Source organism: Ictalurus furcatus, chromosome 12, assembly GCF_023375685.1.
Source record: "Ictalurus furcatus strain D&B chromosome 12, Billie_1.0, whole genome shotgun sequence".
NCBI lineage: Eukaryota > Metazoa > Chordata > Actinopteri > Siluriformes > Ictaluridae > Ictalurus > Ictalurus furcatus.
The window spans coordinates 25,527,748-25,553,553 of record NC_071266.1 but is presented as its reverse complement, the minus strand read 5'-3'; the positions used below and the strand labels follow the sequence as shown (position 1 = coordinate 25,553,553).

The 25,806-nt window shown below is 41.0% G+C and overlaps 1 protein-coding gene across 1 annotated transcript; it reads right to left on the bottom strand.

Annotated features, from left to right (window-relative positions):
* Window positions 1–2,872: 2,872 nt before the first annotated feature.
* Window positions 2,873–21,011, bottom strand: LOC128615539 (nuclear body protein SP140-like protein). Its single transcript, XM_053637717.1, has 13 exons — window positions 20,880–21,011; window positions 20,433–20,477; window positions 20,124–20,297; window positions 18,409–18,583; window positions 17,853–18,029; window positions 10,907–11,086; window positions 10,502–10,644; window positions 10,201–10,263; window positions 9,092–9,219; window positions 6,285–6,390; window positions 6,116–6,190; window positions 3,384–3,527; window positions 2,873–3,191 (listed from the first exon to the last, which is right to left on the bottom strand). Exons 3-13 carry the CDS (start codon window positions 20,286–20,288, stop codon window positions 3,111–3,113), a joined length of 1,437 nt encoding a protein of 478 aa, XP_053493692.1. The 5' UTR covers window positions 20,289–20,297; window positions 20,433–20,477; window positions 20,880–21,011; the 3' UTR covers window positions 2,873–3,110.
* Window positions 21,012–25,806: the final 4,795 nt, after the last annotated feature.

Below are 25,806 nucleotides of genomic sequence, written 5' to 3'. Positions count from 1 at the left end.
GATACATGACATTGTGCGGGTGGAGGATTCCACCCGCAGTATCCATGAGACACTGAAATTATGTTGGGGCCCCAAACAACCTAAAAGGAAGGGTGACAAATTGGTGTCACCCAAATGGTGAGGAAAGGGCAGTTTTCCGAGACACTGGATTCAAAGTAATCTGCCAGTACCCCTTGGTTAAGTCGAGAGTCAAATAAAAGCAAGCCACGCTTAACCAATCAAGCAGTACATCAATGCAAGGCATCGGATTGACTTCTAAAAGCCACACAAAAACAGACTGAGTTGTCTGCCTTGGGGACCAAGACCAGTGGGTTGCTCCAGTTATTGTGGGACTCCTTGATTACCCCCATGTCAAACATAGCCTTGAGTAAGTCCCAAACTACATTTTTCTTGTGTTCAGGTAACTGGTATGAGTAGCTGTGAAACAGCCACACCTGGCGGAGTCTGGTGTGGTGTTCTATGAGTTCTGTGTGACTGGGTAGAGACCAAAACACATTGGATGAGTCCTCTTCTTTAATGACGTCTAAGATGCCATGAGGCTTGCACCTGTACAATAATTGGAATGGGGAAAACCCTGTGGAGGCTTGCAGGACCTCTCATAATGCAAATAACAAAGGTTCAACCCACTTATCCCAATTCCACACATCATCGTGAACAAACTTACGAGTCATATTTTTCAGTGTCTGATTAAACTGTTCCAACAGGCTATCTGTTTGTGGATGGTAAACACTAGTGCGAATCGATTTAATCCCTAATAATTCATAGAGCTTGCATAGTGTTCAATCTATTGCTGGGCACGATCACATACACACTCACACTCCCATTCATACACTATGGACACTTTGGACGTGCCAATCAGCCTACCATGCATATCTTTGGACTGGGGGAGGAAACCGGAGTACCCGGAGGAAACCCCTCCGCACACACAGAACATGCAAACTCCACACACACAGGGCCATGGCAGGAATCGAACCCCTAACACTGGAGGTGTGAGGTGCATGTGCTAACCTCTAAGCCTGTAAAAACTAAAACCGTGTGCCCTTTATTTGTTTTTATTAGTTTCAAATGAAGCCATTAATTACTTTCAGTGATTTCATTCACACACTGAAGGCTCACTGGTGATTAATTCTCTTGCAGATCTTGGAAGTGCATCCCTCCTTTGTACCAACAGTGCTTGCTTCATATGCCTACTTCACGCATATACTATAATAATACTATAATAATTACTGACCTTTATTTAGGATCACCTTTACACCTGCACATTAGAACAATTATCTAGTCAGCTATTCATGTTTACAGCATTTAGCAGGCACCATTATCCAGTATGACTAACAGAAGTGCTTTTGACTTCTTTTTTTTTTTTTTATCTGTGTGCATTCAAGCTACAATGTGGGGAAAAAACGTCTCGATGTTTCTCTTTTGTTAGCAACAGACTAGCCATGTTAGTGATATGAGTAATGTGTTTACCTTCTTTAACATTGAACTGTATGGTCAATCTTATATATTTAATAAGCTAATATGTCTGTACATTAATTGATCTGAAGCAAATACTAGTATATTCAGTTTAACTTGTTTAAAAGTACAAATGTACATGAGCACCATGTTGATTTGAAAAAATTACGAGCAAGCGACACCCTGAACTATGAACTGACTATGTTAGCTAACCGTGTCACTGTGAAACAAAGTAATAATTGTTAAATTCCACATATTTAAATAAATTTTTTTATACAAGGTGCCACGTTATAATTCTTTTAAAAAGGACATGAGACATTACATTGATTCAGTTCGGCCTTCGTTAAAACAAAAAGCAGTTAAAACTATAAAGATCTGTTTTTTCTTTAATTCTTTTATAAAACATAAAGCTATGTAAGCTTGTTTGTACTTGAGGAGATGAAATAAAAATGTTAATTAGAAAACTTTTTAACTTTTTTAAGCTGAAAGATACAAACAGCACACCACACTGTTGGCTAAGCTAGCAAACTTGAATTAGCAAGTTTTAACATCATTATCCTTTAATAACAAATGTTAAGTGTTTGAGTTTAACAAACAATGAGAAACATAAATACAAACTAATTCTGTGGCATGACATATTTTTAGGAACACCGTATTTGGTAGTTCAGTACTGACTTTATTAATGACAGTGACATCCATCAGACAAGTGAATCAAAAATATGAGCAAAAACGCGCACACACACACACACACACACACACACACACACACACACACACACACACACACACCAACAACAACAAAGCAACAAGTTGGACCTGGTTGTCTTTAGGTTGTCTTTTAAAGTTCTACATTATTAAAGTAAATATTTTTAAGAATTAGCATATGCCATTTTAAAACAGATTCTATCACACAGTGTTTTACTATATTGTAAAAGACATGCTATAAATCATTATACAAAAAAATGTACTTGCAATAAAAGAAAATAAAAATATATTATATGGCAAAAACTTATGTGGACACCTGACTATCACACCATATGTGGTTCTTCTCCAAACTGTTACCACAAAGTTGTATAGAATGTCTTTGTATGCTGTACATTTAGTCTAAGTGCAATGTGGTCTTTAGTCTAAGTGCAAATCTAGTGGAAAGCCTTCACAGAAGAGTGGAGCTTATTCATACAGCAAAGGGGGAATAAATCTGGAATGGGACATTCAACAAGCACGTATGGGTGTGATGGTCAGGTGCGCACTTTTGGTCATATAGTGTATATAAAACTTGACATGCAAGAATAAATAATGAAAGTTATTAAGATACAATAAATGATGAATTATGTGTGGAATAATAATAATAAGTGCTCAGAGTCATAACGCTGTATATTCATAGATAGATTATAATAAAATATACATTTTTTGCCTGGATTTTACTGTTCACTCTTTAATATTAAGTGTTCCATAATGGTAGGGCTCTGACTCACTAAAAGTCCTGTATCCTAAAACAGTGATAAACAATTAAGATTATAGAAGATGACAAGTTAACTCGAATATTCAGATGCTATCTATTTTATGACTTATAAATTAACAACAAGATTCTGGCAATGCAAAAATTAGCATCAATATTTGTCTTTGGTTCACAAACTTTTCAGTAAGATGTAGAAATGCTACTGGATTTTAAAGACCGTGTCAAACTCCTTCTCAAACACCTTTTCCATTATGGTTCCCATCTTGCCAGACTTATTATCCTGCAAACACACACAATTTATTGCAATAAATATTGAAGAGATTACATGATGATTACATGGCAATAATATATTTTTTTTACACACTTGCTTTATTAATGTGCACATATGAGGAATTTGTCCTCATTAAGACACATTAAACTAAACAGATAAATAGAAATTGAAATGTATATTTAATCTGTGTTTGCATCTCACCCTGTTAAAAGTTTGGCAGATGTTGAAGATGAGCATGATGTCATGCACAAGCTCTCTCACTGTTATATACTCGTTATCCTGTAGTTTGCGCTTCACTTTGTCCAACCACATGGGCCTGCAGATCACACTGGTGTATCTCTCCTCCTGCACAAGGGCAAGGTTTAGCAAAGGTCGGGTGAAGTAATATCCGGACTGTCATGACTTTTTTTTATAGTGTGAGAAAATCAGACGTGACGTGGATGAAATACTGAGGTAAAATCAGGAGTTAGTGTAGTGGCCTGTTAATGACCAGTTTGACTGGTCATTTTAAACCTCAATAACTAAAAAACACGTAGCCTATAAATAATGCACTTGAGTTATATTGGGTTAGACAGTTATCCTACAATGAAGTGATTATACCATTACTGTTACGCTACGGCCAGCAGAGGGCACAGTGGCTCGGCTCCTGACGAGTCGCGTGACATTATTTTGGTTCGCTCGCTTCCTGCTCAGCATTTTGTGAAGTGACTTTAATTTGCCCCAGGTGTCCATGTTTTGGGGTGATTAGGTTTTCTATTTAAACACCTTGGTTACTGAGCACTTCGCTCAGTATTATAGTTTGTATAAAATATTATATCCCGTGTCGTTCCGGGAGCTCAACCAACAGCTCAGCAAGGAACTTGCTCGGCTCAAGCACATGGTAGCAGAGCAGAGACAGCTGCAAGCTGAGCCACGTGCCACGTCGCCCCCCGCGCCCTTGACCCCGTCCCCACCACCGGAGAACCACGCCGTGCAACGCAGCCAGCAAAGTGGCCGGAACATCTGGGGCTTCCCACTGCAGGGGAACTGTACAGCGCCATGCAGCCAGCAGAGTGATCTGAGCATCTGGGGCTTCCCACTGCAGGGGGATTGCACCACACCGTGCAATCCAGAGGTGAAGGCTGGCCCAGAAATTTTTTTGGGGGGGCAACGAAGACAGCAGAGCTCAAGCCTGAGGCCTACGGGGAGGCCTCAGCTGTGGCGCTCCCGCCTGAGGTCAATAGGGCGACCTCAGAGCTACAACTTGAGGCCTACAGGGAGGTCTCAGCTGTGGAGCTCCCGCCTGAGGGTAACATGGCGACCTCAGAGCTGCAGCTTGAGGCCTACAGGGAGGTCTCTGCGGGGGAGCTCCCAACAGGAAGGAAGGAAGCTGTCCTGCTGTCCAGCCCAGCCAAGGAGGCCGACCCGCTGCCCTGCACAGCCGAGGAAGCTGTACTGCTGTCCAGTCCAGCCGAGGAGGCCGTCCCGCTGCCCTGCACAGCCGAGGAAGCCGTCCTGCTGTCCAGCCCAGCCAAGGAGGCCGTCCCGCTGTCCAGTCCTGCTGGGGACGCCGCCCAGCCCTCCAGTCCCGTTGGGGACGCCGCCCAGCCCTCCAGTCCCACTGGAGACACCACCCAGCCTTCCAGTTCCAGCGCCACCGGGGGCGGTGCCCTGAATTCTAGAGCCACCAGAGGCGGTGCCCTGCGTTCTAGTTCCAGTGCCGCCGGGGGCGGCGCCCTGAATTTCAACCCTGGTGGGGGTGTTGCTCCGCCCATCTGCTGCCCGAGGGAGTCTGCCTCGTTTTTCCGTGGCAGCGAGAGACAGCTCGCACAGGGGCCCAGGACCCCTGTTGGAGGGGGGTTCTTGGTGCTCTGGGAGGAGCACCCTTTGGAGGGGGGTTCTGTTATGCTACGGCCAGCAGAGGGCACAGTGGCTCGGCTCCTGACGAGTCACGTGACATTATTTTGGTTCGCTCGCTTCCTGCTCAGCATTTTGTGAAGTGACTTTAATTTGCCCCAGGTGTCCAGGTTTTGGGGTGATTAGGTTTTCTATTTAAACGCCTTGGTTACTGAGAACTTCGCTCAGTATTATAGTTTGTATAGTTAGTATAGTTTGTATCGTTTGTTTCCATGCCTTGAATGATCTCGTTATATGCCACGATTGCAGTTTCTTGTTTTCCTTGGTTGTGAGTTACGTGGTTAATAAAGACTTTGATCTGCACCTGCATCCGCCCCCAGTCCCGCTCCATTACAATTACAATCCTCTTCCAATGTTTATCAAATACAACTGAAATAATCAATGTCTTAGAATTGTATTTGATTTGTGCTGGGGATAAATATTTATATTACTTATATCTTCAAAGCAGGATAGATACCAATGGTGAGTCATTATTAGAAACATAGGAGATTAATTTCATGCTGAACATCTGACGAGTGACACATGACATTATGGAGATGCCAGTGATCCTGACCCTTTCTGCTCTCCGGACCTGCCTGATCCATCCGGAACTGGAGGCTACAGTCTGGAGATTGCTGAGGACGGTACTGCTTGAAGTACCATGGAAATGGTTTTGGACCTCAATTCCACATGGACGTTCTCGCTGTGGATGCTGGGACTACGGTTGCTATTATGGCCTTAGGACTGCAATTACCACATCTAGTGTTACACTCAGGTCTCCTTTAGTGAACAGTGGACTAGTTCAACAAACAGACTTCATATAAAAACCATAATGAACTTTCTTTTACTTTCACCCTATCCGTTGTTACCCAGATGAGGATGGGTTCCCTTCTGAGTCTGGGTCTACTCAAGGTTTCTTCCTCTTATCATCTTAGGGAGTTTTTGCTCACCGCCATTTTCAAATGTTAGTACAATAAGCACAGTGTTGATAAGCACAGTGTCATTGTTCATAGAAAGTGCGTTGAAATGCAAATGTGTACTTATTAAGAAATTCTTACTGCTGTTGTAGTATCATCAGTAACCGCACGCCGTGCGTCCTCCATATACAAACGCAACAGCAAATACTCACAGCGCTGATGAAGGAAAAAATGCAAATAATCAAAACCACAGCCCTGTGTGCCATCTGTGTGTATACATGTGCATGCGTGTGAATGTGTGTCCGTATACCATGATGTTTTCCAAAACAGGGCTGGTCAAAGCATCTTCCCTGCTCATGGGAGTCCACAGTCTTTCTTTGGTTTTTAACACACAGAACGTGCACATCCAGTCACACCTGCACACACATAAACCTAATCAGCACTAGGAATAGGACAGTATATAAGTATGATGGTATGCCTTGACGAGGAATTGGAAATAGATAATATATAATATAGACTGGTTGTACATATAATGATATACTGCATGTATCACATAACACCTGTAAGGTGTTTATAAAGGACAGCTTGTGGTGCTTGTAGCCTGTATCTTGTGACCGTATTTGTCTCAGAGAAACTAATGCTACTCTCTCCAACTTTCTTCTTTGTAGTGTCTCTATGCACATTTAATGAGATGGGTGTATACTGTATGACAAGATAAGCTACGCTTATAATGTTTTCTTCCAATTTAGCACATTAAACAGTAAATGGGAATCATTTGAGGAACTGAGTCAGATTTGTTGCTTTAGTGCATCACACCTAATTTGCATATAATTACTGCAGATTTGGGCCAAGACATGTCATGCAACAGCATCACGATGCGTACAGTTACGTACGGTACCTGAGACGGAAGCAAGCGCAGGCAGGAATGGCTCCAAACGAGAGGACATGGCAGAAGGCATAGTCGTAAGACAGGCAGTAATAAGACGATCAGCCAACAGACAATACAAGGCTAGGCAGGGAATCGTGGTCAAGAAACAAGGCACTAAATCCGAAAACCAGGTTAATCCTAAACAACAACAACGGCTTGGTCAACAACAGAAACGAGACTGCTGAGCGTTTACTTCGTGAGAAAACATGGCTCTAATCCTGACCTAAATACTGTGTGTGCGCGCACGTGTGTGTGTGTGGGTGTGATTGGATGCAGGTGTCCATGATCAGAACTCGGGGGAATGCAAGCGTATGCATGTATGGGAAGTTTAGTCCTCGTCGGCCATGTTTGTAGTTCGCGCTGCCTTCTGGGAGTTGTAGCCGCTGGCTCGCTGCGACGTGACGCACTCAGCCAGAGCCCTCTTCGATTCACATGTGTCGGACATGAGTACAGCTAAAAAGGTCTCATTTAGCAACAAACATTACTAAGAAAGACCGTGCCAAACAATTTTGTGAAATGGTGATTTTGCCAATTCAGGTAGTTTTCTGTAAAAAAGCACAAAAAACTCTGCAAATTGCATCACAAAGTTTTAAAAATGCCACCGCAACAATTTTGGCCACAACAATCACAAAAAAACTCTGCGAAATCTTGTATGGATGGCAATATAAAAATAAAAATAAAAATCTGTCAGTTGGTGTGGTTGCTGAAATTGTGTACATTGAAATTGAATGGTCGACTGTCCCTTTGTTGCTTGCTAGTGAACGCAGGTTAATTCTGTTCTGTACATGAGCTGGCATCATGCAAAAAAGATTAGCGTAAGTTCAGGCTAAGAATCAGGCCTACCATCTCAGAGTGCCTCACTCCTTTCGGAGCATGCACTGATGTGACAGCAAGACTGCACCACTTATTGCACTGACCCAGTGGGAAATTCAATCTCCATAAAGCTAACCTTTGACAAGCCCACTTGAGAAGGTGCTGTTTAAGACTGTCCTAATGCTGCTCTGGTGGTTTATTTATATGATTTATGTATATGTGTGACAATTTGGTCTCTGTGTTAGCCTGGGGATGCTCTCTGCATAGACACTGCTTTAGACAGCTCGAAATGCAAAGACATTAAATGTACGTTGTTCTCAAGTTCATTTAGAGATAGAGAAACGTGTCATGGTTCACATTCGTCTGTGTACTTCTGTTCTGTATTGAAATACAAAACCAAACTTACACTCAGAAACATATCCCCTTAGTCACTGTTATGATGTAATTATGTATCATGTCAATACATTAACTTACTATAAATATCATTATATTGTCAGTATATTAACAAAGTGTAAATTGGTGAGAGTTGTTACATTTGAAGACAGTTAGCGAGCTAGATACTGTATTCTGTAGGAAGTAATGACTGATTCTTCTCCAAACTGATGCCACACAGTTGGAAGCACACATTTGTACACATTTGTGTGCTGTAGTGTTACAATTTCCCTTCATGGGAACTAAGAGACCCAAACCTGTTCCAGAATGACAACTTCAGTGCTTGACCTCACTAATGCTCTTGTGGATGAATGAGCAAGCCATGCTACAAATGTACTGGAAAGCCTTCCCAGATGAGTGGAGACAACTTTGTATTAATGCCCATGGTTTGGAAAGACTACATATGGGCGTGATTGTCAGCTGTCCACATACTTTTGGCCATATAGTTTTTGAACAGATTGAAGCAGATTGTTAAGAAACTCGTTAGTTACCACTGCAGTAGACACAAGGGCGTGGTAAGAAATAATCGTGTTTAGAAGACATTATACAGGACATTTCATACCAATCCATTTCGCATTTCTTGGAAATTCTAGAGATTAAAGAAACAAACAAACAAACAAAAAACCCCATAAATTTGCAATAAACAGTATTGTTGTGGTGCTACTCAGTGGTTAATGTTTACGGTATGGTTTTGTCATACCCGACAAGTAATCTAATTTGCCTACATTCTCTCAAGTTACAATAGACTCTGGTTGGATTTCTCTATAGAGGTGTCTTCTGATCTGTGCACACAGAGTTATTTAGTTACATAAATGTGAACAAAAATGTGCAGAAATCTTTCATCTCTCTCTCTCTCTCTTTCTCTCTTTCTCTCTCTCTCTCTCTCTCTCTCTCTCTCTCTTTCTGTTTCTCTCTATCTCTCTCTATTTTTTTCTTTTGCTCACCCAAGTGTTTTGTCCTGTAGATCTGGTAGGTGGCAGCAATGGTGGAAAGCTCGTGGACATTCTGTACAGCACACCAGAAGTCCTTCAGCATTACAAATGAAGCACACATCATCCTTATCCTGATGTAGCTGGTTCAGAAAATGAAGACAATGAATGAGTCATACAGTACGTTTACATTTTATATATGTTAGTTAATCTATGTTTTACACCTCAGCCCATACCACACAGAACAAAGCAAAAATTACCTAAAAAATAATCTACACCTAAAGAACAGTCTTGTTATTCAGTTGTTGATATAAAAACATATTCATTAAGTGCTATGAATAATTAACCACAGTGAAACGAACAGAACCAGGAACTGGGAATTTAGGGTGGTTTTTTTTCATTAGTCGTTACCACTGTGAGAAGATTTCTTATGAACATTTATGGAAATTTTACGGCAATGAGATCTGTTAAAAACAACTTAGCTGAAATAAAAAAAACTTATTTTTTTCCATTTTAGATTTGTTTTGTTTCAAATCAGCAATTATTATAATAACTTTAATCTTTATAATTATGATCAATTATTATAGCCTTATAAAGCTAATCTAGTTAAACCAGTCAAATGCAACTCAAACTCGGTAACACATGTCCAATAATTATACCTATTACACCACCACAAGGCTCAAGTCCGATTTCAAAGGTAGCTGAATAAAATAACATTGAGAATTACTATTCTCATATAATTGCGTAATGAAAAAAAAACATAACAAAATAAGTGATGCAATTTCACCCAGAGCAAATTTTAAAACATAAAACTTTGCATCATGGGCCATTATTTTCAAATTCTCTGTTCTCAGTCACTTCTGCCATTCCACAGGACTCCTAATATCTATGTTTAAATATATATATATATATATATATATATATATATATATATATATATATATATATATATATATATATATAAAGCTTTGGTCACTGTGATACACTAAGCTCTTCTTAGTAAGATATAATAACTAGAAAAAACCTTAATAGTGCCTAGTCTGTTAAAACAGGTTGAAGAAGTCTGGCCCATGAGACTAGTTATATACTGATATCAGGATGTTGTCCTGGGATTTTAGACTCACCGGTTCATCAGGGCAGCACAGTAAACAGTCACACAAACATGAATGGACATCCAGGACCTTGTTCTGCAAACAGAATATATGCGAGAATATATGAGGCCCTACTTCCCTGAAGATTCTGTGCATCACTCTCTGACTACTTTTAACCTTTTATACCCCAGTGATGTTGAATTCTCAAATCAGAAGGTGTGGATTCATTTTCTAAAAAATAAATAAATAAAAGCACAGCTCTGACAGTAGTTCTAGTGTACTTCATCTAATATATTGTAGTTTCTTTAGTAACATTATCAATCTCTCACATTACCTTCACCAGGTAGTTAAGGGTTTTGCCGTGACACAGTATGTCTTTCTCCCAGTGTCCGTCTGTCAAAGTTAGCTCCTGCTTTACAAACTCCTCAGGAGTGAACCAGCGCTCATGTGTGCGGATGCTCTTACTGCGTGACCCCGCTATACACAAACACACACGTTTAAAAAAAATAAATAACTCACTCTAGCCATTAACTTATTTTTGTGCATTGTTCTATTGCGCACTTATATTGTACATGCCATAACGTGCACAATTATTGTACGGTCACATACTACATCATTGTTGTCATACTGTCCACTTACTGCAGTTATATTCTGCATTGCTATAATGTGCACTGTTTCCCAAAACCACTGCTTTGCATAAAAGACTGCTAGCCCATTTATCTTTGCTCTGATCACCTACCTGCAAATCTGCTTTTATATAAATCCCCACTGACAGAACCACAGCTAACTGGTAAAACAGCAGGCTCAAAATGTGACATTTCCACTTTCTCACTCCTTTCTTCCTTTTCTTGTTCCCTGTTGCTGTCTTCTCTGTAATCCTCCAGGTCTTTACTGGATCCCTCCACACTGGAGTGTGACTCTATAGCAGAGAGCAGAGGATCAACACAAGATAGAAGGGAATTTATGTGTTCAACATCATATTTATATCCAAAACAAGAAACAAGAAAATAACGTTTCTGAACAATGACAGCAATAACAAAAAAAAAATAATTTAGAGGATGACTATTGGACTGCATTTATTTAACATACATTTTAGCCAATAAATTTTAACAGAAAATACTGTGATGAAAAACAGTCCAAGATGGCTTCGTGGATGGCTGCCTCAGTTTGGAGCTCCCTGCTGTTTTTGTTTTAATTCTTAGTTTGTCCTGTCTTTATTTCACTTATTTCAGATATTTTTTTCTCCTTCTTAATACTTTTCTTTTTCTTAATCTTAAGCCCAAAGTATACTTCATTTTTCACACATAGGAACAGCATACAGTATGCATCATCAGCAGAGTGCATGCACCGCCCGATTTTTCTAACTGCGCATACTTCATACGCACAGGTCACACATGGACGTTTGTTACGAAACAGGAGGTGTTGCAGAAGCAGATGCAGATCAAAGTCTTTATTCAAATACTTCAACAATAAACAAGGAAACGCGGTCTAGGCAAATCTGGCTTTAAACAGGAACACTGGATATGAGGCAGGAAACAGAGCAGGACACTTTAACAAGACCGCTTAGCATGCGTAGCGTATTCAGCTACTAACGTAACCTTCTACGAATAATACTGCGCAAAGTGCACAGCAACTCGAGGGGTTTTAATAATCAACATACTCAAACCAAAATACAGACAACTGGAGTAAATTAAGACACATCCTTGAACATGAACCAATGTTTAAACAAGGAGAGAATCAAAACAAGCAACGGCGAGTGTCCATACACAAAAGTCTCATGCATGCGTGCATTCAGAAGCCGCGCCGCAGTGCCATCTGCCAGTGAGGGAATAACAGCACCCCCCCACCAAAGGCGCTTCTCCTGGAGCACCAATGAGCACCCCCCTCCTACGGCGGCTCGGGCCCCTGTGTGATCTTTCTCTCGCTGTATCGGGAAACAGGGCAGCCTCTGCTGGGAAGCAGAAAAGCGGAGCACCACTCCCACGGGGCTGGAACGCTGGATGACTCCCCCAGCAGGACTGGAACGCTGGACAATGCCCCCAGCAGGACTGGAACGCTGGACATCTTCCCCGGCTGGACAGGGCAGCAGGACAGCCTCCTCGGCTGGGCTGGACAGCGGGACAGCTTCCTCAGCTGGGCTGGACAGCGGGACAGCTTCCTCAGCTGGGCTGGACAGCGGGACGGCTTCCTCAGCTGGACAGGGCAGCGAGAAAGCCTCCTCAGCAGGATAGGGAGGTGGGATAGTTTCCTTGACAGATGAGACCTCCCCGCAGGTCTCTGGCTGGAGCTCCGAGGTCGCCATGTTAACCTCGGGCTGAAGCTCCACAGCTGAGACCTCCCCGCAGGTCTCAAGCTGGAGTCTGAGGCCGCCAAGTTGACCTCAGACGGGGGCCCAGAGGTTGCTATGTTAACCTCGGGCTGAAGCTCCACAGCTGAGACCTCCCCACAGGTCTCAAGCTGGAGCTCTGAGGCCGCCAAGTTGACCTCAGACGGGGGCCCAGAGGTTGCTTTGTTAACCTCGGGCTGGAGCTCCACAGCTGAGACCTCCCCGTAGGTCTCAAGCTGGAGCTCTGAGGTTGCAGTTACCACCCCCCAAAAAAGGTTCTAGGCCAGCCTTCGGTTCTGGACTGGGCAGTGTGGTGTGATTCCCCTGCAGTGGGAGGCCCCAGGAGTTCGAGTAGTTCTGCTGGCTGCATGGCGTTGGGTAATTCCCCTTCAGTGGGAAGCCCCAGGTGTTCGGGTAGCTCTGCTGGCTGTATGGCGTTGTGTAACTCCCCAGTGGCGGGGGCGGGGGAACTTGCATGGGCTGAGACGTAGCACATGGCCCGGCTAGCTGCAGTGGCTTTAGAAGGCGTTGGAGCTGAGCAATTTCCTCGTTGAGCAGTTTGCTCTGTTCCCAGAACGAGCGACGCCACGCCTCAAATTTCTGTTACGAAACAGGAGGTGTTGCAGATGCAGATCAAAGTCTTTATTCAAATACTTCAAGCAATAAACAAGGAAACTTTAGGCAAATCTGGCTTTAAACTTGAACACTGGATACGAGGCAGTAAACAAAACAGGACATTTTAACAAGACCGCTTAGCATGCGTACCGTATTCAGCTACAAACGTAACCTTCTACGAATAATACTGTGCGAAGTGCACAGCAACATGAGGGGTTTAAATAATCAACATACTCAAACTAAAATACAGACACCTGGAGTAAATTAAGATACACCCTCGAACATGAACCAATGCTTAAACAAGGAGAGAATCAAAATACACAAAAGTCTCGTGCACGCGTTCACTCAGAAGCTGTGCTGCAGTGCCATCTTCCAGCGAGGGCGTAACAACGTTTGATTCTTTTGCACTATTTAGTTGTTCGACAAGGTGGCAACAGTGACCCAGGGCCGTTGATTCTCAAAGTAGCTGAAGAAAAAAATTATTGAATGGAAGAGACGGAAATGAGCGCAGGTTAGAAAGGACCGGCATTTGTATAATTCTAGCCTTAAAGTGTCGTGAAACACGAAACTACATTTTCTGAGATATAACAGAGGTGTTCATGTCACACATCATAAAAGACAATCTTAGCATCTGTTCATTTTAATTATAGGAGAAAACTGGCTAATTTTTAGCTCTTTTCCGCTATTTTCATCTTCATGGTTTAAAATCTCAGACACAGGCAGTGATGTGGCAATGTACTATAGTACTTCGATGACATGTCGGTGTCTCATAATTATTCATGAGCCTGAGTGTTCTTATCCTATGAGAAGATGCTGTCTCTTAATTATTCATGACAGCACATGGTGCTTTCCTACAAATGTAGTAGATGAGAGCGGCATTCTATCGCATCGGAGGTGTTTGTTTCAGTGGTGTAAGAGTTCGAGTGTGTTTTCTCAGGAGAGCTATGAGAATTGGAGAACGGTGGACTTCGGACTTTCTCATGAAAGCAGTTTGCATCTATGCAATGACGCGGTAGAAGAACCTTCACCTTTTATTCATGAAATGCTCAAGCGTATTAGCTAGCTAACATTCCAACACTTCTCCCATCAGCGTTGCCTCCGGTTTTGTTTTGTTTTCTTCCATAGTCACGCCAGGGGCTAATGGTTCAAATAGATAGGGCAGAGGACCTGCACCGGTATCTACTGTGTCTCCATTTAGCTCTGGGGATTCAGGAGGAGAGAAGTCCTCTGTCTCATCTGCAAACTTTATGTAAATGGTAAATGGCGCACTTATATAGCGCTTTTATCCAAGGCGCTTTACACTGTGTCTCATTCACCCATTCACACACACACTCACACACCAATGGTAGCAGAGTTGCCATGCAAGGCTCTAACTTGCCACCGGGAGCAACTTGGGGTTCAGTGTCTTGCCCAAGGACACTTCGGCATGTGGCCGGGAATCGAACCGCCTTAGTGGATTAGTGGACAACCCACTCAACCACCTGAGCCACAGCTGCCCCATCACTATCCATCTTTATTGCGAGTGTTCTGTAGGCTCGCCCTCCTCTTCCTCCCCTGCCTTTCCCTGCCACATCCACTCCCACAGCCTTCTTTGCACAGCCATCCACGCCCATTTAATTAGCATTTTTCAAAAACATTGAGAGATAGATTTGAGCTGAAAGAGGGAGGTTTCATGACCCTTTAAAAAGTATAAGGACTATATACATATATATGGCGAGAGATTGCTTAAGCATTGTTCTTCATGTTGTGATTATTCTTTGTTGTCTTCCTTCACACCAAAAGACCTGCTTTACTGCTCTGTACTGACTCCTGTAGGCCAGGAGGGGTAGAGCAAGTTGTGGTAATGCGCATGCGTCACCCACTTGCGTACGTGTACATGTCAAATGGAGTATACTCTGAAAGGCTATGCATATTACTGTGCACATACACTAGCATACGTTTCAAAAAGCAAAGCATACCAGAGGCTTTAGTGCTCTCAATACTGACATTACTGAAAGTATTTCATTGTTTTTGACTACCGTTTTGGATGTGTTCTTATGGATTTGGATTTGTTATTGTCACGTCTACACCGGGCTCCCCCTCCTCGACCATCACGCCTACACGGCTCCCCCTTTCAGACCTTGACACCTACACCGGGCTCCCCCTCCCCGACCGTCACGCCTAGATCGGCCTCCCCCTCACCAACTGTTGTGCTCTTTTGCAGGAATTACTGTATTCTCTCCTGACAACTCTCTCCAGCCTGGGCATCACTGGAACGGTTCTGCGCTGGGTGGAATCCTATCTCTCTGACAGATCCTTCAAGGTATCATGGAGGGGAGGTATTTCTGAAACTCAGCAACTCACAACTGGCGTTCCACAGGGGTCAGTTCTGGGTCCACTCCTCTTTTCTATCTACACTACATCTCTAGGGCAGGTGATTGAGTCTCATGGCTTCTCATATCATTGCTATGCTGATGACACCCAGCTCCATTTGTCCTTCCAGCCTGACGATCCATCCGTCTCTGCACGCATCTCTGCTTGCCTTTTGGACATCTCGGTCTGGATGAAGGAAAACCATCTTAAACTTAACCTGGCAAAATCTGAGCTTCTCGTCATCCCAGCCTGTCCCTCAATCAACCACAACCTCACTGTACAGCTCGGCTCACTCACACTCATGCCAACCAGGACGGCCAGGAACCTTGGGGTGATTCTTCATGATGGCTTGACCTTTACAGACCATATCTCAGCAACTGCAAGGTCCTGTAGGTTCATCCTTTACAACATCAAGAAAATCCGACCCTACATCACCAAACAGGCTACACAGATACTAGTCCAGGCTCTTGTTATCTCTAAACTGGACTACTGCAACTCACTGCTTTCAGGCCTCCCAGCCAGCTCCATCAAACCCCTTGAGATGATTCAGAAGGCTGCAGTGCGCCTCGTCTTCAACCAGTCCAAGAGAACCCATGTCACACCCCTCTTCATCTGCCTCCACTGGCTTCCTGTAGCTGCCCGCATCAAGTTCAAGGCCTTGATGCTCACCTACAAGACCTTGTCAGGAACAGCACCCTCCTACCTCAACTCTCTCCTGAAGGCCTACGTTCCCTCTCGCAATCTGCGATCGATTAGCGACCGACGTTTAGCAGTTCCAACTGAGCGTGGCACAAGGTCCCTTTCCAGAACCTTCACACTAACTGTTCCTCAGTGGTGGAATTCACTTCCAATCTCAATCCGGACTGTAGAATCTCTCACCATCTTCATAAAACAGCTAAAGACCCACCTCTTCCATGAACACCTAACCAACTTGTAATAAAAATAAATAAATAAGTAAATTTAAAAAATGCATTTACACCTCTACTCTGCACTTTGCTTCTTCTGGATGTTTAGGTTATAGTTTAATTTCTGCCTCATGAACTTTACAGAATCTGTCTGATGTGTACGTGCCAGTTTAACATGTCACCATAGGTACTTCCTCTTTTCTGTTAAGCGAACCACACCATATATGTTCAACAACTGCTGTACATTCTTGTATTGCCTAAGTTGGATTTCATGTATGTGGCCAGACAGTTCAACTGCCATATTATTTCCACACAGCAGTACGCCTATGCACGGCTATTTGTACCTATAAAAGCCTCTGTTATTTTATGAATAAATCAGACGTCTCTTTGAACCGCTCTGGTTGCCAGTGTGTTCATTTAGACTCTCCAGCGCCGTATACGCTCCATGATAACCCACATGCGCTAGTTTTTCTTTAGAGTAAATGAAGCAGAGGCAAGAAAGGCTGACGGAGGAAAAGTGAAGATAAAGCTGTTATTTGCTTTATTCTTACAGAGGCAATCATCCTGTGGCGCTGCTGAGGTGTTCTGGAAGCCCGGGTTGCTTTGATAGCGGCCTTCAGCTTGTCTGTATTGTTGGGTCTCGTGTCTCTCGTAGAATCTCTATGGGGTTCAGGTCGGGCGAGTCGGCTGGACAATCAATCACAGTAATACCATGGTCACAAACCAGTTACTAGAAGTTTTGGCACTGTGGGCAGGTTCAAGTCCTGCTAGAAAAGGAAATCAGCATCTCCATAAAGCTCGTCAGCAGATGGAAGCATGAAGTTCTCTAAAATCTCCTGGTAGATGCTGCATCGACTCTCAACTTGAGAAAACACAGTGGACCAACACCAGCTGATGACATGGCAACCCAAATCATCACTGACTGTGGGAACTTCACACTGGACTTCAAGTAACTTGGATTCTGTTCCTCTCCACTCTTCCCCCAGACTCTGGAACCTTGATTTCCAAATGAAATGCAACATTTACTTTCATCTTCCCCATGATTGTGGTTGTGTACTGAAAAAGTCTGATATTAAAAGCTCAGGAAACCTTTGCAGGTGTTTTCAGTTAATCAGCTGATTAGAGATCTTCTCAGGTCAACATGTCTGTATTATAAGTTCTTTTATTCTAATATTTCGAGATTTTTATTTCCATGAGCTGTAAGGTGTAATCAATGATATTAAAACAAAAAAAGGCTTGAAATATTTCACTTTATGTGTAATGAATCTAGAAAATATATATAAAACCATACTGCATTTTGCAAAAAACAGTCATTTTTTGGCAAAGTGTGTTGTACCAATGACTAACTCTTAGCCATTAAATTGATGATTTTCATCATATAAGAAATTATAAAATCACAATATAATGAAAAATCTTTAGCAGTCAAATTGTTATACCCAATAATATTTATCCCAGTGTCTGTCTCTATCTCTTTGTTATAGACTTACGTGACTTGGGCTTCTTCTGGCTGGAGCTGGACACAGAACAAGGTCCTGCATTCTTCTCTTCTGTTTCATCAACTCTTTTCTTTCTCTTTGCTCCATGCTTCTTTTGCTCTGCCTTCTTTTCCTCATTTCCTGTCAGTTTCTTTGCATTGGGTAGCTTTTCATTAAACCTGAGAGATCCTTAAACCAGAGACACTGTCTACTTCAGAATATGATTCAGAATAAAGCAAAAAACTTGTGAAACTTCAAAACTATTGAAATTGAAACTTATTTGAATACTTGAACATGAAATACTTTTTTTAAAGTATGTGAAAAGCCCAGTTTAACCATAACAGTCATATGAATTTATATCATTTAATAATGAACACACAGGGGAAGTAAAACTGGAGTGAGTAAGTAATCCTGTGAGTTCCTTAAATGAGAGACACCATGTTCTTCAAGATAATATTCAAAATAAAGAAAGCAAACTTTAAAATGTCCTACAGTCATGCCAATTTATCTCAGTTAACAATTAATGAAAATAAATAAAGAAATAAATTATTTTTTCAAAAAGACTGACCGTCCAGAAGGCTGGTTTGGAGTGAGCGCAGAAAAGGATATTTCTGCAGGATGTGATCCTGAGACACACAACTCCAAAACTGCTTTATATACTGCTCTCCCTGCTTCTCCACCCAGTCCAAAATCTCATACACACCTTTCTCCATTCTGTTCTTAATTTTAATCTTTATTACCTTCTACAGAGAGACAGAGAGACAGACAGAGAAAGACAGAGAGAGAGAGAGAGAGACTGGCAACACGTTGATTTGTTGATGTGCAACATTAACTTCCTTTCACTTAAATGACATAACACAAAATAATAAAAACACTGCTACAGTAAGTGAGCCTACATCGCCCACTTCATTCATTTCTTAAGAAATTATTTCCTTCATGAAAACCACAGAAAAACCAATGTTCCTCAGTGGTGGAATGAACTTCCAACCTCAATCCGGACAACAGAATCCATCACCATCTTCAAAAAACGGCTAAAGACCCATATTCACACTCTAAAAAATGTTGGGTTATTTTTTATACCCAAACGTTGGGTTAAGCCATTTGGGTCATTTAATTTTTCTCAGTCATGGGTAGTTTATGGATCTGGTTCTGTGGGGTTGGGTTATTAGCCGGGTCATTTCCACTGACAGTTGAATTAATGCACCCCTCCCCCACACCCGACTCCTCAGTGTGTTTGAATTCGCGACAGGTGGAGGTAGTGGTTTTTGAGGCGAGGAAACCAAATGAACACGGGTAAGTTAGCGTTCATCACTATTTAATGTTAACACTGCTGAAAATGCCTGTCTGAGTTTGTGATATTTAAGCAGGGAGATCTCGAAAATATACTCACTGTAAAACAGTAACTCAGCGAGTGATAATTAACTTTACCTATCGCTACAGCTTCAACAGTGAATATCATGTTTTTCTCAACAATGTAGGCAATAAATGTTTCAATTATTTCACAAACCTCAATCTATTCATTTCTTGACAGAAGAAATTTCTTGACACATAAATCATACACAGAGCTACACACACATACAATGTCCACAATTCTAATACATCTAGTCTACGATATTCAGTCACCAGGTCTAGTATTGTCTGGTAGACTAGTTACACAAAGGGATCTACCACATTAATGCGCATACGTATCATAGCTAGCCACTTGATACACTTTTCTTACAACAACCATATGCTCGTTCAAAATAAGCAATACTTACTACAAAAGTAATTTCAGAAACAAAGATTCACTTAAACCACAAATGTACACATTGGTAGGGGTCGTAAAATACTGAAACGACTCGTCCCTTAATTCAATTAACATAAACACATTGTAAGCATTCTGGTCAGCAAACCCCAGGAAACACATGACCCTCCCTCCTCCCTCTCTCTCTCTCTCTCTCTCTCTAACACACACACACAGACAACGACAACATGTAAACATAAAACATGTCCTAAGCGTTTTCTGGTCATCAAAACCATGAAACACATACCCATTATCTCACATACAGACAACGTCCAGTAGCGCACACACACACAGAAACACACACACACACACACATGCGCGCCCTACATAAGTAGAGATTAATAGGGTTACCCCCCACACAATGGTAATAAATTAGGTGCGCCTACAGAACTGTCAGTCAGAGGAACACAGAGGGTCATAAATCATCAATCAATTTGATTGACAGTTTGAAAGAAAGTGTATGATATAACTACTAATAGACATTGTTCTTGCTCTCTTGCCTGGTAGAGATCCTCAGGTACCAGACCATGGTCTTTGAGGTGGTTGAGGAAAAGGAGCGGTTCATCTATGCCATATGAGATCTCTGTCTTCTTACGGCGAAAAAAAATAATCAGCTCCTCCTGCGGTACAAGATCTAACAGAGTATCCGCTCGGCTGCTGTTCATCTCTCTACTCTATATAATAAAACCAGATTTTAGGGACAAGTTGTTAAATGCATAGTAACACAATAATGCACCAGCTATTAAAAAAAACACATAACAAAAAATGTTTGCTGCATAATACAATTTCTGCAAAATTTCAAACTCTACCGTTGTGATAGCAAACAGGACTGAGTGGTGTTGACTGAAGATTTGCTGTGGACGAGAAAACCTGAACGTGAGACACTGAAAGTTAAGACCGGGTTAATGTGAGAGAGCAAGGCGGTAATTTGGGTTATGGCAGTGACACTTTGGTTCTGTACAGAAAGTCAGAAAAATAAAGGCTACAACATGAAGACGTGGATTCAAAATATGATGAAATGTTCTTACAATAAAATATCATTTCATTATGTCATTTTGAATCTCCAATATTTTAATCTTTAATCTTTTAAGTAACAGCAGTGGCTTGCTGGAATCGAATAGAAAAGAGAACATGGCACTGATAGGATCTAATTAAATGGTGGCTTTGGGAAGTAGATTAGACTAGACTAGATAAGAATAGAATAAAGTAGAATAGTAAAGCTTGAGCAGAATAAATTGAAATGCAATATAAAATACCTTTGTGATCCCGAGTAGGACTAAGTGGTGTTCACTGAGGATTCGTTGAGAGATACTGAAAGTTATCCACTGTGAGCAAGGGCGTACTTTGTTTATGACAGCCACGCCTTCTCTTCCTATAGAAAGCCAGACAATAAAAGACTCCACACTGTAAACCCGAATAAGTTGACTGTACTTAAAACTTTGAGGAAAGTGGTTGTCTTAAAAAATGAAGTAATGTTTACTCGATAACTTAAATGAACTTAACTTAAACATTCCTGCCCTTCCAACAATTATTTTTCAGTTCAATGCACTAAATTCCAAGTTGATTTAACTCAAAATCATTTGTAATATCAATTGCTCTGTCCAATTACTCAACTTAGTTTCTTAATTTAAATTAAGTAAACTTTAAATTCATTAAATTATATTTTTTTAAAAAAGCAAGCAAACACCAAAAGTTAAAAAAATATATATATATTTCAACTGAAATCCAGTAATCCATGTCCTCAATCTGTTTGTCTTCAGCAAACTGTTTGCGGGCTTTCTTGTGCATCATCTTTAGAAGAGGCTTCCTTCTGGGACGACAGCCATGCAGACCAATTTGATGCAGTGTGCGGCGTATGGTCTGAGCACTGACAGGCTGACCCCCCACCCCTTCAACCTCTGCAGCAATGCTGGCAGCACTCATACGTCTATTTCCCAAAGACAACCTCTGGATATGACACTGAGCACGTGCACTCAACTTCTTTGGTCGACCATGGCGAGGCCTGTTCTGAGTGTAACCTGTCCTGTTAAACCGCTGTATGGTCTTGGCCACCGTGCTGCAGCTCAGTGTCAGGGTCTTGGCAATCTTCTTATAGCCTAGGCCATCTTTATGTAGAGCAACAATTCTTTTTTTCAGATCCTCAGAGAGTTCTTTGCCATGAGGTGCCATGTTGAACTTCCAGTGACCAGTATGAGGGAGTGTGAGAGCGATGACACCAAATTTAACACACCTGAGACCTTGTAACACTAACAAGTCACATGACACCGGGGAGGGAAAATGGCTAATTGGGCCCAATTTGGACATTTTCACTTAGGGGTGTACTCACTTTTGTTGCCAGAGGTTTAGACATTAATGTCTGTGTGTTGAGTTATTTTGAGCGGACAGCAAATTTACACTGTTACACAAGCTGTACACTCACTACTTTACATTGTAGCAAAGTGTCATTTCTTCAGTGTTGTCACATGAAAAGATATAATCAAATATTTACAAAAATGTGAGGGGTGTACTCACTTTTGTGAGATACTGTATATATATATATATATATATATATATATATATATATATATATATATATATATATATATATATATATGTATATACACACACACACACACACACAGTGAGGGAAATAAGTATTGGATGCATCAATATTTGTTTCAGTAAATATATTTCCAATTTCACATGAAATGTTCACTAGACATCAGTATTGTACCACTGTATATATAGTTAAAATACATTTCAAATTTCTATGAAATTGAAACATTGTGAATAAGAATTGAATCAAACCACAAAATCAGTGCCAAAATCATAAAAGATGCACTTCAACATTACAAATGAACCACTTGCTAGTGGAACAGTAGTAGAACAATTGGGAGGCCCATTTTACACTGTTAGCTGATTTTTCAAAGATTTAAATTTGGGTGCCAGCTTACCTCCCAGGTTGAGCATTACCTGCTGAATGAAGTGGAAACTATGAACATACACTTAAGATAGTTCAAGTACAGGGCATAAATCAGTCCGAAAAGAAGCAACTCAACTAGGTTGAGGTCATCAGACATTTAAGAACATTTAATTTCTTTGCCTTAAGAAGCCCTTGGGTTGCTTTTGTGGTATGTTTTGGGTCGTTATTCATCTGTACTGTGAAGCAACATCCTATAAGTTTTGCAGCATTTGACTGCTGATTGAATCTGAGCAGAAAGTAAAGCTCTACACACTTCAGAACTCATCCTGATACGTCTATCAGCAGTCACATCATCAATAAACACCAGTGACCCAGTTCCACTGGGAGCCGTACATGCCCATGCTGTAACACTTCCACCACCATATCTGACAAATGATGTGGTATGATTTGGATCATGAGCTCTTCCTTTACTTCTCCATTCTCTTCTCTTCCCCTCATTCTAATACAAGTTCCTCTTGCATCAGAACTGTTTAGAGGTTTTTTAGTAAAGTCTAATCTGCCTTTCTGTTCTTGAAAGTTACCAGAAGTTTGCATCTTGAGGTAAACCATCTGTATTTACATTCATGAAGGTGTTTGTAGACTTTAACAATGATGGCTCCTACCTCCTCCAGAATGTTCTTGACTTGTCTAGATGTTGTGAAGGGTTTTTTTTTTCAACAAGGAAAGAATTCTGCGATCATCCACTTTAGTTGTCCTCCATGGTCTTCCAGGCCTTTTAGTGTTGCTGAGCTCACCAGTGCATTCCCTCTTTTTTAAGAATGTACCAAATTGTTGATTTGGCCACTCCTAAAGTTTCTGCTATCTCTCTGATAGGTCTGATTTGTTTTTTCAGCCTAATGATGGCCTCCTTCACTTGCATCGACACCAATGTGGACTGCATATTGAGAGTTCCCATGAACAGCTACCAAATGCAAATTCAACACTTGGAATCAACTTCAGATCTTTAATCTGCTTAATTTGTCATGAAATAATGAGGAAACAAGCCACACCTGGCCATGAAACTGCTTATCAGTCAATTGTCCCATTACTTTTGAGCCTGTGAAGATGGCAAATGTCTGCAATTCCCAAACAATTAATGCAGTATTTTTGTTAAACCCCTGAAATTACAGCTGAACATTGACATCTTCAATAAGATCTTGATTGCTTCATTTCAGATTTATTGTGGCAGTGTACAGAGATCTATTGTGGCGGTGGACAGTGTCCCTGTCCAAATACTTATGGACCTGACTGCGTATATATAGAGGCATTGGTCTTTGTTTCTCTTTCTCTCCTCGCATGGCTGCAAGCTCTACTTGCTATTAATTTGTGTTTGCTGATTTATGTTCTGTAAATGTTATTCTATTGAACCGATTGCGCATTTGCTTCTCTCAGATCAAAAGCCAAGCCAAGCTACTAAAACAATAATGTCAAACCTTCAGATAACTATAAAGTTAAATTATTATTCTGAAAAAAAAAACAAATGAACAAACAAATAAACACAATGTAAGTATAATAATCAGACAACCAAGTATTCTAGGCATCAGTGACTCCACCATTATATGTTGATATATGTAGACTGCAATAGCATGTATACGCCATTTAAAAAATACACCAGCCTATTCAGTCTAACAAAGGGTTAATGTGTATGTATTTTCTCCCTAGACTACCAAGAGCTCGGCATCAGTTTGACCGCTTGCAGGAATAACATGATACGCTCTCAAGACTGGAAAGGAGTGCTTAGGTATCCAGAGCCTGAACATATGTACAACCTGTCAGTGACCAGTGAACGAGTCCAATGGGAAGAGGCATACTGCTGGGAAAAACTGACAGACGGAAGGTTTTACTGGGAGGTTCAATGGTCTGGCTTTGTCAGTATTGAATTAAAAACCGATTAAAAGCTTTGAAGTTTGTCTGCCACAGTTTCCAGTATGCTGCGATCCATGAAGAAAACATACATGTCAAAGCACTATATACATTTATAGATCCTGACCCCAGTCCTGGTCCCAAGAGATTTGGAGTGTATCTGGACTACAGAGAAGGAACTCTGTCCTTTTACAGCATGTCCTCTCATGGCGTGAAGCACCTCTACACGTTCCACACCACCTTCAATAAACCGATGAACCCGATGTTCCATTTAACAAGGCCACATGTGATGGACGAAGTATCATCAATCATCATCGTAACACAATCTCCTGATTCTATCCAGCATACTGAAGCACAACTGTTTCAACAACTTGAGCTAGAGAAACATCGTGAATTATCACTGAACCTCACAGCATAGGGGTTTATATTATTAAATATACAGGCAATCCAATAAGTTAACAGGGAAATCCACCATCCAACATTTAGGCAGAAATCTTTTCTTACTGACATATGAGAAGGATATTGCGATCCTCCCAAAAACAACAGGATGCAATTTTAAATCTTAAATTAATTAAAATCACCATCATCATCATCATCATCATCATCATCATCATCATCCATTTGATTATGTAACGTTGGTTTAATTGACTAGTTTCATGGATAAATCTGTTATGGAATTAAATCCTAAATGTAGATATTCATTGTTTTTTGTAGCTGCTGTTATTTCAAGGCTTTTAAAAGTATGTTTGTCATGACATTCCATATGATCAAGGTCTGTTCAAATAGAAAAAAATATATGACATGAAGAGGGCATTATGAAATTAAAATATATTTTATAATATAATATTTTATTATAATAAATTCTGTGTTATTTATTAATTAAATGATTTAACATTTTGTAACTTGTACATATTTTTTATTCATGCATTTACTCATTTCATTATTTATGATCATAGGCATATTTATTGAATTCATTTGAACTAAAGATGTTTTAAATAATGGTCGTGATTTCTGCACAGCACAATGTAAGGAGCACCGAATCCCTGTAAGGGCTCTTCACATCACACACCTGTCTGGACATATGTGGAGAGCAGGGTGTGTGGTCTACTCGAAATCATACTGCCCCCTGCTGTTCAAAACGGAAAAATGAAGTGGAAGTTTTCACTGAACATGGCACTGCAACCATTGTTTATTATTATATTTAGCTCTTTTTTTATTTCAGTTTTTTTATGTATTAAAAGCAAAAAAAAGGTACAGATAAGACAAGTAATACATCACAAATGTATCAAAAAACTGCACACTAGAGGGGTTTAATGTAGATCTACATAAAGATATTGAAAAGTTTACAGATTTAAAAGTTTTAACTGCTTTTTGCTTCA